Source organism: Lagenorhynchus albirostris, chromosome 13 (assembly GCF_949774975.1).
Source record: "Lagenorhynchus albirostris chromosome 13, mLagAlb1.1, whole genome shotgun sequence".
Classification (NCBI taxonomy): domain Eukaryota; kingdom Metazoa; phylum Chordata; class Mammalia; order Artiodactyla; family Delphinidae; genus Lagenorhynchus; species Lagenorhynchus albirostris.
Window position 1 is genome coordinate 27,870,868 of NC_083107.1, and position 15,719 is coordinate 27,886,586.

At 36.4% G+C, this 15,719-nt stretch overlaps 1 protein-coding gene across 1 annotated transcript in view; it reads left to right on the plus strand.

Moving 5' to 3' along the window:
- Positions 1–15,719, plus strand: part of EXOC6B (exocyst complex component 6B) — a 712,247-nt gene that overhangs the window by 508,582 nt on the left and 187,946 nt on the right. Inside the window, exon 19 of the mRNA XM_060169979.1 lies at positions 11,804–11,945. Within this exon, the coding sequence (XP_060025962.1) occupies positions 11,804–11,945 (142 nt within the window). The remainder of the gene's footprint in view (positions 1–11,803; positions 11,946–15,719) is intronic.

Sequence of the window (15,719 nt, forward strand, 5' to 3'; positions counted from 1 at the left end):
ATGGACAAAATACCAAAAAAATTATTTGTACAGATATTAAGAAGCAAATGTGTATTCTAGAATAGCAAAATACAAAATCTGTAATGAAGAACTCATTAGGTGAAGTTTTAAAAATGCGTTAAATGGGTTTAGCAACAGACTCAACAAAGCAGAAGTCAAGATTAGTAAACTCAAAGATCTACAAAAAAAAAATCTAAACTTAAACACAGAGAAAAAATAAAAATTTTAATTTTAAAAATGACAAGGAGCATAAAAGAGAAATGGAACGTAGTTGAAAGGTGTAACATATGTGTCTTTGGAGTGTCAGAAGGAGAGGAGAGAATGAAAATGTTACAGAAGCACTACTTAAAGAAAGAATGCTTGAGCATTTTCTATATCTAAAGAATTGCATCAATCCACAGATTTTGGAAGTTCGACAAGCATTGGGATCCCACTGAGTCTTTGGCTGAATACTAACTGTTCATGTTTAGGGTGAAAAATCCATGAGGTCAGGCAAAAAACAACTTCCAGGGCACAGAAGCTGAGCACAATTGCCAGAATTCACAGAAGGAAGGGAGATGTTCAAGTTCCAACTTGTAAGATGGGAAAGACCCCACTGAACTCCTGAAGCATTCAGTAGAGCTGCCAGAAGAGTGGCTAGTAGGGGGTTCTAAAGTATCATTTATACTGGGCCTGAAGTAACTAGAGAAAAGATGATTCTAATCCCTACATAAAAGTGCATGCCAACAAACCTCAAAATTTCAAACTGAAACAAAAGAAATGGAATTGTTTGCCACAACAGAAGTCAACACTCTTTAAAGAAATTCAGCAAGATAGAGACTGCAATAGGTTAAAGATGCATATTATAAAGCCTAGAGTAACACTACATGTATAAAAGAAGGAGCTGTAGTTAATAAGCCAAAAGTGGAGTTAGATTCATAAAAATATTCAGTTAATTCGAAAGAAGGCAGAAAAATAGGAAAATGGGAGAGCAGATTGGATGAAAACAAAACTAAGATCAAGGTAATAGACTTAAATCCAGCCAAAACAATAAATTATATTGTATAAACACTCTGAATAAATGGCAGAGATTGATTATTCTGGATGAATGAAATTATTCAACTATATTCTGCCTATAAGAAACTCACTTTAAATTATAATGACGCAGATAGGTTAAAAGTAACAGGAAGGAATAAAGATATACCAAGTAAACAATAGTCATAATAAAGTTGAGTTTCTGTATTAATATCAGGTAAAGTAAATCTCAGAAGAATGAATATTCTAGGGATAAAGATTGACATTTCATAGCAATAAAATGGCCACTTCATCAAGAATATATTACAATCTTAACTGTGTCTGCACTCAGCAATGGATCTTGAAAATGCATGAACAAAAAACAGCTGAGGACTGCAAAGACAGACAAATTCACAATTACAGTTAGCTATTTTAACACTCCTTCAGTAACTGATAAAACAAGTACAATACCAGTAAGGATATTGAAGACTTGATCAGCAATATCAAACCATTTGACTTAACTGGCATTTATAGGACAGTCGACCACCAACAGCAGCCTTGTTTTTTCCAGTGTAAACGGAACACTCACTAAGCTAGAGCATATTCTGGACCATAAAACAAGTCTCAATAAATTTAAAAGGAGTAAAATCATATTGACTATTTTGCCATCCACAACAGAAATAAATTGAAAATTAGTAATAGACACATTTATATAGATATAGTGCATCATCTTTTTTTAATATGATGCTGGATTTGATTTGCTATTATTATGTTAAATTTTTGTGTGCGTTTATGTGAGATACTGGTCTATAGGTTTCTGTTCTTGTTTTGTCTTTGCCTTTTATTTTGTTATCTGGGTAATGTTGATTTCATAAAATAAGTTTAGAAATGTTTTCTCCCCCATCTCTTTTGTGAAGGATTTTGTTTAGAATTGGTTTAATTTCTTCCATAAATATCCAATAGAATTTACTAGGGAATAATCAGGGACTGGAGTTTCTTTGTGGGAAGGTTTTAAAATACAAATTCAATTTCTTTATTAGAAATAAGCTCATTCAATGTGTATGTTTGTGTGTGTGTCTGTGTGTACATGTGATCAACTCAATAGATGCAGAGGAAGCATTTAATTGTCATGAAAAAAACTATCAGCAGACTAATCTAGTCTTATCTAATCTGATAAAGGGTATCTATGAAAAACCTACCGCTGATATTTTACTTAATGGCAAAAGACTGAAATTTTTACCCCAAAGGCAAGTATGTTTGCTCTTACCATTTCAGTTCAGCATCCTATTGGAGCTGGTTAGTGCAATATGGCAAGTAAAAGGAATAAAAAGCATGATACTTGAAAGGGGGAAGAATTAAACTTTATTCTTTTTAAAGATAACACTGTTTTTTTTTTATTCTTACAAAATATTTATTGAAAAAATAAGTAAACCACAAGAAAAAGACTTACAAATTGGACTACATAAAAAGTTAAAATTTCTGCATTACAAAATACACAGTACAGGGGCTTCCCTGGTGGCGTAGTGGTTGAGAGTCCGCCTGCCAATGCAGGGGACGCGGGTTCGGGCCCTGGTCGGGGAAGATCCCACATGCCGCAGAGCAACTGAGCCCGTGCACCACAACTACTGAGCCTGCGCTCTAGAGCCCGTGAGCCACAACTACTGAGCCCGTGTGCCACAACTACTGAGCCCGTGCGCCTAGAGCCCCTGCTCCACAACAAGAGAAGCCACCGCAATGAGAAGCCCGCGCACCACAAAGAAAAGTAGCACCCGCTCGCCACAACTAGAGAAAGCCCACACACAGCAACGAAGACCCAATGTGGCCAAAAATAAAATAAATAAATTTATTAAAAAAAAAAAATACACAGTACACAAAGTGAAAAAAAAATCAAGCTACAAAGTCATAGAAGCCTTGCAGTACATAAAGCCAACCAACCAACAAAACAAAACAAAACAAAAAAACAAACCAAGAAAAACCCACTGTTGTCTATGTAGAAAATCCTAAGACATCTACAAAAAAAAGATATTAGTACTAATAGTTTAGCAATATCAAAGAATACAAAGTCACTATGCAAAAAGCAATTCTATTTCTATGTACTAATAATGAAATAATTAGAATCTGACATTTAAAAAATCAGTATAATTTAAATAGCATCAAAAAACAGGAAGTACTTTGTAATAAGCAAAATATGTGCAAAACTTGTACGTTCAAAACTACAAAACATTGTTAGCAAAATTAAAGATCTAACTAAATGGAAAAGTATACTATATTTATGGACTCAATATTGTTAAAATGTCAGTTCTCCCAAAACTAATCTATGGCAGCTCTTCACCAGGCTTCTGGGTGGGAATTAAGCCTTAATGCTCTAAGGCATCCATTATATATAATAAATTAACATTTCTTATATTCATGTAAAATCATACTATCTATACCAATCTTGAGGGAATGAATGTAGATGTTAACAAGCTGATTTTAAGATCTATATGAAAATTCAAAGGGCTTAAAATAGTTAAGACTATCATGAAAAAGAAGAATAATGTTGGAGAACTTGATGCTGCCTGATTTCTATATCTACTCTAAAGCTTTGGCTATTAAGACAGTGAAGTGTTGGCATAAAATTAGACAAAAAGATCAGTGCACTAGAATGGGGAGTCTCAAAATAGACCCACACCTGTGTGGTCACTTGATTTTCAACAAAGGTGCCTATGCAATGCAGTGGGAGAAGGATGAGTCTTCTCAATAGATGTGTTCAAGCAATCCAGTATTTGAATTGAAAAGAAAATTAATCTTGACATCTACCCTACACTATAAATTAAGATGGATTATAGAGCTAAATGTGAAAACTAACACAGTAAATTGTCTTAAAAATGTGTGAGAATATCTTCAAGACAAGTCGCAAAGGTCATGAGCCATGAAAAGAAAAGTTGATACATTGTACTTTATCAAAATTGTACATTTCTGATCATCAAAAAACACCATTAAGGAAGCAAAAAGGCAAGCCACAGAACATGTGAGAGTATTTGCAATACATCTATGTGACAAAGCAGTCATCCAGAAAAGACAAATATCTTGTACAAATCTCTAAAGAAAGAGACAGTCTGCACTTTGACCCACTCCCAACATGGACAATAAACTTGATCAGGTACTTTACAAAAGAGGATATCCATTTGACCAATAGGCACATGAAAATATGCTTTTAACAGAATTACGCATAAGGGAATATAAATTGAAACTGCAGTAAGATGCCACTATACTCTGGTAAAATAGCAGGAATTAAAAAGACTTCTAGGGGCTTCCCTGGTGGCACAGTGTTTAACAATCCGCCTGTCACTGCAGGGGACATGGGTTTGATCCCTGGTCCAGGAAGATCCCACATGCTGTGGAGCAATTAATCCTGTGTGCCACAACTACTAAGCCTGCACTCTAGAGCCCACGAGCCACAACTACTGAGCCCACGTGCCACAACTACTGAAGCCCACGTGCTCTAGGGCCTGTGTGCCACAACTACTGAGCCTGTGCTCTTGAGCCCATGTGCCACAACTACTGAAGCCCACGTGCTCTAGGGCCCGCATGCTGCAACTACTGAGCCTACGTGGTGCAACTACTGAAGCCTGTGCTCTACAACAAGAGAAGCCTAGAGTCCATGCTCCACAGCAACAGAAGCCACCACAATGAGAAGCCCGCACAACGCAACGAAGAGGAGCCCTCACTCACCGCAACTAGAGAAAGCCTGCACACAGCAACGAAGACCCAACGCAGCCAAAAATAAATTAAAAAAAAAAAAAGACTTATAATACCAAGTATAGGAGAAGATATGGAACAACTCTCATACATTGCTGGTGGGAATATGAAATAGTATTATCACTCTGAAATTTTGGCAGTTTCTAATAAAATTAAGCATACAACTACTCTATGATCCAGCAGTTTCAATCCTAGGTATTTTTCCAAGGAAAATAAATAGTTCCACTTAAAGACTATTCATAATAGCACCCAATAGAAATAACCCAAATAGATATCAATAGGAAAAATGAATAAACAAATTGTGATTTATTCATACTTCTCAGCAATAGAAAGGAAGAAACTATGGATACATGCAGCAACATGGATGAATCTCAAAAACATACTGAGCAAAAGAAGCTAAGCATAAAAGAGGACACCACTGTAGGGTTCTTTTTATATGAAGTTCAAGAAAGAGGCAAAACAAATCTATGGGGCTAGAGGTCAGAAAAGTTACCTCATGGTGTGGGTGGATCTACTGATTTGAAAGGGGCATGAGGAACTTTCAGGTTTATGGAAATATTTCCTATCTTGATCTGGATGGCAGTTTTATAGGTTTTTACATATGTAAAGGTCATCAAGCTGTATATTCTTAAGAGCTCCATATGTACTGTTTGTAATTATACCTCAATAAAAGCATGCATAGCAAAAAGTGTTTTTAAAAAGATTTCTGTGTTTCTTGAAAAATGACTGAATAAGAAAGCGAAACAAGTGGATAAGTCTGAGAACCAGGTTTATGCCATCTGTTACATCCCTCCTCTGACACCTCCTTCCATCTACATCCTGAGTATATACTTCCAGTTTTCTTTTGACTATGCTTTTTCCTTCGAGCTTCTTAATTTTTTCATGACAAATTAAGTAAGGATTGTTTACCTCTATTTACTTTTTTTTTTTTTTTTTCGGGTACGCGGGCCTCTCACTGTTGTGGCCTCTCCCGTTGCGGAGCACAGGCTTCGGACACGCAGGCTCAGCGGCCATGGCTCACAGGCCCAGCTGCTCCGCGGCCCGTGGGATCCTCCCGGACCGGGGCACGAACCCGCATCCCCTGCATCGGCAGGCGGACTCTCAACCACTGCGCCACCAGGGAAGCCCTATTTACTTTTTGTTAGTTTTTCTTATTTTTGATTTATTAGAGGTTCACCATCTCATTGTAGGCTCTACTAAAGTCATCAAATAATACCAAATATCTTGCCCAAGATATATTAACTGTCAGCCTTGGGCTTCATTTTCTTTAGCTGTTAGGGAACATTTGTTTGTCTAAAATAGGGATTTGTGAATCTTTTAATGAGTGGATATTTGTATAAATTCTCTAATTTAAATTTAAGAATGTTCTTTAAGTAGGATTGTAATCCTTCCTAAGACATGGGTACAGTTGTGGGAAAATCAACTTGGAGAGGATATGTGATTTTTAAGGTTGTTTAGGTATAAAGATAAAGTAAGACTTTGTCATAGGGTTTCTGCAGCACATGGGAACCAAAGTTCCAAGCATGGGTCCCAGATAACAGGAACATATGGGAAGATCCAGAACTCTATCCTCTGAATGTGGCTTATTTAATGTCCATCCTAAGTAAATAGGAGGCTTAGTACTATGGGAATGAAGTGGCCTCACCCATAGCCATAGGATATTGAGGAAAAAGGAACAAGACAGCTTCCTTGTTCAGTGAAGGAAGGGGCAGGCCAAAGAAACTGTCTACAGTAGTGGTCAGGGTAGAAGGTTAAGGAATTAGAGGTATAGGTACACAGAAAGAACTAGCAATTTATAGGGTGGCTTTACTTTACTTTGAGTAGTTCTTACTTGCCTTGCTAGATCAGTTTCTGTGTCTGAACTTTTCTCTATTTCATGGTGACATAACTCATTAAATAACTAAAGAAAGATAAAATTTGACACACCAAAATGTAAGCAAGGGAGTGTTACTCAGAAAGCAGAGGAGAAATTTGGTGTGAAAAGACAGCTGTCTTTCCTGGCTCTCTTTAAACATTCCTTACTGTGAAACTTGTTAAGATTATCCAGAGAAAGAGAAATTTGGCTTTGGCCCCTTAAGTCCTTTAGTTAAGATTCTTGATGATCTGGAACTCAGATCTGACCCCAGTAGCTTGACAGAGAGCTGTGGTTGGAGTCCATTCTAAATATCTGCTGTGAATCCAGCATTCTTCTGATGCTTCCTTAGATGGAGAAGGGAGAAAAAAAAAATGTTTTCTTCTCGTCCTCTTCATTCCCTTACCCAAAGTCGCAAAGCAACAGGACAATGTAGCAACTACCCCAAGGCCTTTTACTGGGAGGCAGGATCAAATGATTGTTAAGAGCCTTTGGAATTTGACAAGGCTGGATTCACATCCTAGGTCCACAGCTTATAAGGTATATTCAGATGGCTTAACCTCTCTGTCCTTATCTATAAGTAGAGGGTTAAATACCTCATGGGGTTCTTGTGAGAATTATGCGAGAAAATACTTTCAAAACATTTGGCACATAGTCAATGCTCAATAAATGGAAGCAGCTGCTCTGGTGATGGTGGTAGAGTTTGTGGTGATACTGAGGATGATAATGCTTTCTCTAAGCTCTTCACCTCTGCTCACTTGTATTTAGTACTATGACATAACACTTAGTATTGTGTAATTGAAGTACGTAGTAATTGAAAGTAATGAATACTGAGCTTTCTGTATTTTGAAGAAGGAATTTATAAGATTCCTATTTGTCTTAATTGTGTTAAATTGTGCTTTTGTGTAAGAAACAATGGATGATATCTCCCTCTGTGTAGAAGAGAATGAGATACCTCCAAGGCGTAAAGTTGGGCGGCAGTGTGTACCTACTTTGCAGTCTAGAGCTATGCTTCATTTAGATATACCAAAATAAAAATGCAATAGTTTCTTTCCTTGCAAATCATGTACTTTTCAAGGAAACATAAATGCATGAAATGACAGTGCAGTAAATCATCTAGTGCAAAGTTTTATGGTACAAGTTAAGACAGTAAATAGAGAATAGGAGGTAGATGGAATAATTCAAATTAGAGGATATGAATCTGGGTATATTTTTGAAGTAAATGAGTTGATTACCAAAGAGGTACGTGGTGAAAATCAAAAAAGTATTTTCATAGATCTTGACTCATGCCCAGTGATGGTTCTCACTGTGGTCATAAGCCTGACTTTGAATTAACAACATGAATTTAGTCACCAATGTACTCTTCTTCCCTTCCCAAAACTTTTTTTAAAAAGGTATTTTAACAGGCTTGAGAAGTAGTATGAATTATTTAAGTGCTTTGGTAGTTGACTTTCAGTTCATTCAGTTGATATTTATTGGCTGTCTTGGAATACAGAAATATTGTAGCTGCATTAAGAGGCAGTATGATGTTGCCTGTAGAGCTAGTTGTAAGATACTGTGACTCAGATCTCCCTGCATGCCAGGTTCCTCATATGTTCAAAATATGATGATAATACTTAGGTCATTTTTCAGCTTTGGCATTCTGTTTCTATTTCTTGTGTAGTCTCTGTACACTGCGACTATCATAGCTTCATAAGATATAATCTAGCTGTGATTATCACTGATTTGAAACTGTTCCTGGAGGTATATGCAAAGGCGGTTTGGGTCAGTTTAGGCTTTGTTCCAAATTCTTACCCTGTCCTAGAGATTGGCAGTTTGTTCCTAGAAAGAATCTGCTCCATGAAGAGGGTGAAACCACCAATTTTTATTGCTTAGTGTGTTGATAGTTATTGCCTGGGTCTCTGTTTATCCTTTCTTAGAAAATCTATGGATACCATGGCAGTAATGGAAACCAGAAGTGAAAAAGAGAATGGATAGCAGACTGTGAATTAGCAAAGCTCCAAAATGCTTTCTAGAATTAGAAAAATATTTAACAATGAAAATATACATTTCTGCAATTATCACTGTGTTTGGAAATAAAGAATTAGCTTGAGGGGAAGTAGGGTGGAAAATGATTGGAGGACAGTTAAGTAACTCAGTATGTTAGGGTAGTATAACATATGATCATGTATAAGTGCCTTTGGCTCTATTGATTGATATAGATTTGTTTCATGTTAAAGTTAATAAGCTGCTTAATATTTTGAGATGAATAATGAGTCTGAAGTGTCAACTAACTTACACTAAATTACACTTCTAATGAGTGGTAGAGATAAAAATTCAAACTTGGGACTTTCTGACTATGAGCTATCTTATTTTCATTTTATTAGGCCAGTTTCCTTTCTCCTTGGCAATCTGTTTTGACCACTGGAAACAAGCCTTTCAAATGCTGTCTTCTCAGCCTCCAGCTTAATTGGGCTTTTAGCTCTTTGATTTTTACAACATCTCCATGTTCAGTTTGTTAGGACCTTTAAGTGTTGGCCTTGGCCTAGATAGTTATGCTGGACCACAGTTAAAAAGCATGCCCCAGCAGATACTCAGTATTTGAAGAGTTGGCTCCTGAACTACAACTGTCTTACCTGTTTGGACCTAGTTTTTATGTCTTGGATAACCTGTTAACCCTGTTATTATCTGGATCTGTTTTTCCCCAGCTGTTCCAGTATAAGACAGTATAAAATTTAGTGTTGCTTTTTAGGTGATGAGTTACTGGAAAGATACGGATTTAGGATTGGGTAGAAGTAACAAATAGCTGTATGACTTTGTCTAAATTTCTTAACCTTATGGAGAACCTTCGTTTATTCATCTACAGGAAAGGAATAATACCAACTGCTTGGGTTGATTGTGAGAATTAAGTGAAATAACATAAGATGTCAGCTGCCTAAGTATAGCACATCTTGGGCATATAGTAGTGTCCAAGAGACAGTAGTTTCTTTCCCCTTTTCTCTGCCTTCTGATCTGCAGTGTTGTCTCTGGACATCTGCTCTAGTCTATCCTCATTTCTTCATTGCACTCCCACTCTCACTGTTGAAAAGCCATAGGGCTTCTCACAACTTTGATCTGCCCCCTCTGATTCTTCTCATGGGGCATAGCCTGACAATTATGTTGAACTCTATGGCTCCTTGGTGATACCTGTTCCAGGTCTCCAGTGGGTTTAGTTGAAAGCATGCCATTTAATATGGATTTCTTTTACGTAACTTTTCTCTTTAGGATTCTTTACGCTTCCATTGCCTCGTTTCGACTTGGTCTCTACGGCATTCCCTACTTAAGTATTTCCATTTGTTGTGTTAAATCACCCACAGAGTGTGGGTCTTCAGAACCTACAAACAGAACCATAGAGGAGAAACATTTTTAGAATGTGTAATATAATAGACCATTGTTTATTACTGTTATATTTATTCTATAAAATAATATTTTAGTCAAATGAAAATTTAGAAGATATTCAATCTCACAAAATAATCAAAGACAAAAATCATAAAGTATCTCTTGTTTAATTAGTAGAAAAATTTGTAATAGTACTCAGTGCTGGTGATTATGCAATTAAGTGATACTCTAGGAAATATCTAGGGACATTGTAAATCAGAATATACCGTAGGCAAAGCAGTTTATAGTTAGATATTTGGAAATCTGGCTTCCACCTGTGTTCCTCTTCACGTATACACATGTGCATTCTGAATCACAGTACATTGATACCCCTCATTCTAGTAGATTTGAGAAATAATCTTAAAGGAATTATCCAAAGTATATAAAAAGTCATGCAAATTTTAAAATTCATTCTGGTATTATTTGTTATATGTTTTTCCATTTAAAGCCTGCTAACTTTTGTGGAAGGTCCTGACCCAGTGAAACATATGAAAAATATATATATTAAAAAAAAAAAACTACAGTCAGAATCTGGCATTTTCATGAAGACTGACATTACTCTATGAGCTACTCTGTTTATAAGAGCAAAAGAAAAAAAAGAAAAGAAACAACCTAAATCTCCAACAACAGAAGAATGGACAAATAAATTCTGGTATACTCCTAAAATGGAATACTGTGGAATAATTAAAGGAATAAACTACAACCACATGTATTTCATTTATAAACATTCACATTCATAACATTGAACCAAAAAAGCAAGTTGTAGAAGGACATCCTTTGTAATACAGAAAGTTTCAAATACATAAAATAATAAAAATATTGTTTCTTATTATATACTTGTCATATAGTATTTTTATAATACAAATGGTATACTCAACACAAGAAACGGTCACCTCTGGGGAGAAGGAATAAAATGATTTAAGGAGGTCATATAAGGGCTTTAACTATATTTGTAATGTTTAGTATGTACATAAGTGTTCATCATATAATTCTATATATCTTTCTGAATGACTGAAGTATTTCATGATTTCAAAAAAGAAGGACCCACTGACTAATATGAGGACTCAGACTTTTTCAAACTTATCCTGTTTTTCAGACTAGATAATAACAAAAATAAAATGGGTATATATCTGGGGAAGAAATGGATATATCTTTCATGATGTATAACTCAGACCTGGAACTAAGATATAATTCACTAGTGTAAAGTGAATCTTTTAAAGAAGATGGTAAAATACTAATTTTAATATCAGTATTTAAAAAATTAGCTTAGAGTGCGTGTTCATAAACCTCAGTGTTTATTTTTTAAGAAAACAAAATTTATCCTTTTAATTACTTTTTTTCAGAAAACCATTTTGTTTTAAACCATTCTTTTCATTTTATATGTGTTAAATCATAAAGTAGTAAACACTTTGTTTTCAAGATAAGTTAGGAATTGTTTACATTCGCTTTTTAAGAATTATGGTATTTTTAGAAGGGACTCTTTGAAATTTATTCTCTGTGGAAACATTCCTTCTCAGTTTAATTAAGATTTTAAATATTGTTAATCTATTGTTGATTTAGGAAGAAAGCACTTCGTAAATAAATAGCTGGGCTTTATGAATTTTAGCTGAGTGTTATACTGACATGACTGATGGTAATGGAGCTAAATATTTAAGATGTTTGCCATGAGGTCCTATTAATTTCAAAGTTATTTGAATGCAAGGGTTATCATGATGGAGAAAACCTTCAAAGAAATTGCTAATTGAAAAATAAATGATTTTAATTTTCGTTGGAATTTGATTTTAATCCATCAGCCTTATGATTTACATTCTTGTATTTCAGGGAAAGGTGGCCCAGACAGCATGTATGTCAGCTTGCAAGCATTTAGCCACGTCCTTGATGCAACTTTTGCTGGAAGCTGAAGTAAGGCAGCTCACCCTGGGAGCATTACAGCAGTTCAACTTGGATGTCAGAGAATGTGAACGTAAGACAGTAAACCATCTCTTCGCTTATTTGTTTTACCTGCATATTCACCTCTGTGGAAAAGAAAGTTTTAGGTCTGTGGGGCTTTGGTCCTAATGGAGTCAAAGAGTACTAGAAATAAGAGTCTGTCACCAAGCTAATTTGAACACCCAAGAGTGCCTAGGCCCATATGTAGAACAAAGAAGATCCCTGGCATGGAAGTTTGCAGTCTAGAGGGGGATACAAGGCAGACATGCATTTAATACACACCAAAGAAAACCTGATTAGTTCAAAGATTTCAAAGAATGCAGTTCTCAACCATTTCCTTTTTATGTTGTATTTGAAAACTATTTTTTCATCTTATCTGCAAACTCTTCTTAGTCTAAAGAACAAATGGAGTATGCATTTATCAGTCAGAAATGCTTTCTATGACAGGTAGAAACAGAAAACCTTAGACAGAGTGGTTAAACTAAATAGGTTTTATTTTTCTTAGAGGCAGTGAGTTGCTGTATTAATTTAGTTGCTCAGTGATGTCATCAAGGACCCAGGCTCTTTTGTTCCCTCTCTTCTGTCATACTTAGAATTTTCCTCCTCATACATATTATAGTCAGAAGGGACTCACATTCAATGCAGGAGGGAGGTGCCAGCATCACCTGTTTTTTTATTAAAAAAATTAAAATCTTTTCAGTAAACCCCTAACAAACTTCCCTGTGTGTCTCATTGGTCAAAATATAGTTGTGTGGTTGCCGCCAGCTCTCAGGGAGACTGGGAGGTTGAGTATCTGGCAAAGAGAAAGAGGAGCATCATTATTGACATAGTTGATTTATCATGAATTGTCTACTTGGAATTAAACACAAAATCAGGCTCTGGTTAGCAAGAAAGAAGGAACAAATGAAGAGTGTTGTGGTGCTTGTGCCATCAGTGAGAAATGAAAATGAACAAAAATGATATGATTCCTGGAAACTTTTTTCTGATTCTAGGAAAATTAACATAGTGGAAAATTACATGAGTCTGCTAATACTTCTGCCCCACCTTTTAATTTTTTTTACTGTTTATTGGTTTCCCTTGGTTGACTTTTTTTTTTTTTTTTTTTTCCTGGCCACACCACACAGCTTGCAGGATCTTAGTTCTCTGACCAGGGATTGAACCTGGGCCCCCTGCAGTGGAAGCACGGAGTCCTAACCACTGGACTGCCAGGGAATTCTCCCGCTTGGTTGACTTTTGATGGCTGGAAATTAAGGCTTAATTGGCTATACTATTTTTAATTAATTAATTAAGACTTCCAGTTCCAGCCATCACAGAGTAACAGGTATCAAGGTCACCCTTCTGCCATAAACAGCTATAAAACTGGATAAACTGTATGAAACAACTCTTTTCATGCATTAGACAGCAGAGAGCACAAGGCTATGATCCTTCAGAGGGGAAATGTACAAGGTAAGCTTGACATTTACTCTTGTTTTCTGTCTGGGAGCACTATCCAAACACAGCACAGGAAAGTACAGCTCGAATAAAAAGCAGTGTTTTGCACAGAAACCCCCCCCACCCAGGAATTGGCTTATAAGGCTGTTGAGGCAGCTTAGGTTTGTGGAGAAAGGTACCTGAGAGCAAGGAGTTGTTTAAAGAAGTTGCTCCAGAAATCTGCATTGGAGAGCCCTTGAGTCTTTGATCAAAAACCAAGTTGCCATGTGTGGTGTGAAACTCTGGGAGGCTTAGCGGAGAATAGCCACTGAGGATCTATGAGCTGAATAGGAATGCCAGTAGTCACAGAGTGCTAGGAAACACTGGAATTCTGACCAACTAGAGTGGAGAGACCACCTTAACATATTGTGCATTCAGTAATACCCCAGAAGGTTAGGCATTAAGAATGCTATTCAAGCTCTAGAGTAAGAGCTAATCTTGAGCCACCCTAATAAAGTCTAATAAGAAGACTTGACAAGATAAAGGTAATCTGCCAGTAAAATAACTGCCTGCCAAAACACTCAACAATCTTTGAAGGAAGAGGAACATGAAAAAGTTTTCAGATTCTCAACCGTATAGCATCTACAATTTCACATCAAAAAACTAAAATTCGACATTCAAAAAAGTAGGAAAATATGACCCATAACAGAAGAAAAAAATAAACAATAGAAATAAACCCACTGATTATACAGATGTTAAAAATAGTGGACAGGGCCTTTAAAAAACTGAATATAAATATATTCAATAACTTAAAGGAAAAAATGGATATAATGCATGACTGGAGGAAATTTTTTCCAGGTTTGATTTAAAAAAAGTATTAACTCACTGATTCAAAAAGCTCAACAAATCTTTAGCAAAATAACATATAGCCACACCCAGGCACATTATAGTCAGATTGCTAAAAATAACAGCAATAAAAGAGAAAATCTTAATAGCAGAAGAAAAGACACATTATATAATAAAGAGCAATGATAAGAGTTACTGCTAATTTCTTGTCAGAAACAGTGCAAACCAGAAGGCAGTAGAGGAACATCTTTAAAATCCTGAAAGAAAGAAAAAAAAAAAGCCTGTTAACCTTAACCTGAAAACTCTATCTTGTGAAAAATATCCTTCAAACATAAAGGTAAAATATAGACATTTTCAAATAAACAGAAGTTGAGAAAATTTGTCACCAGAAGATCTATACCACAACACATTTAAAAGGTAGTTTTTCATGTTGAAAGGAAATTATACTAGATGTCAACCCAGCTCTACAGTGCAGATTACATTGTTCAAAGATGTCTACCACAATATCTCTTTTCCTAGAACCGGGAAGCCCGGTTTTTCTTTTTTAATTTTATTTTTTATAGAAGTAATACCTGCTCTTTGTGGAAATTTTGGGAGAAAAAAGTAACAAAAAAATTATCTCATCATTCAGAAATAAGTACAATTCCAGGGCTTCTCTGGTGGCGCAGTGGTTGGGAGCCTGCCTGCCACTGCAGAGGACACAGGTTCGAGCCCTAGTCCAGGAAGATCCCACATGCCGCGGAGCAGCTGGACCCGTGCGCCACGGCTGCTGAGCCTGCACTCTAGAGCCGGCGAGCCACAGCTGCTGGGCCCGTGCGCCACAACTGCTGAAGCCCACGCGCCTGAAGCCTGTGCTCCTTAGCAAGAGAGGCCACCGCAGTGAGAGGCCCGTGCACCACAATGAAGAGTAGCCCCCGCTCACCTCAACTTGAGAGAGCCATCACGCAGCAGTGAGGATCCAACACAGCCAAATAAATAAATTAATTAAATTAATTAATTAATTTAAAAAAAAAGAACTGGTATCTGAGATTTAAAAAAAAAGAAATAAGTACAATTACAGGGATTACATCCAGACATGATAACATCCAACAGCCACAGAATTGTTTCTAGAAGTCATCCACTGGATTCTTTGCATCTAGTTAACCAGAATTGTTTTACATGGCTCTGTCTTAACCAGTTACTTCCCAGGAGAATGAAAACATAATGGTTGGCTAAGCCAGTCAAGATTGATTCTTAATGTTGAATACAAAGTCATCATTTTCCGAGTCTTGAGGAATAGTAGAACCTCATTCTGATATAAATAAAAGGGAGAAAAAGGCTTTGGGGTAGGTGACCAACCATTACCAATGGTTGAACGGCAAAGCCTGATGAATGATTGGGAATAACTCAATCAAAGTGACTGCATTTTTGATAGAGCTAAAAGGTAAAGAGGGATGGAGGGTAATAAGCTAAAATATATGAGCCTTGAGGAAGAGGGGTAATGGTCTGAGAGAAGCACCAATGAATAAGGAAAATGCCCATCTTATAGACTGATTCTGAAGTACATTTTTTG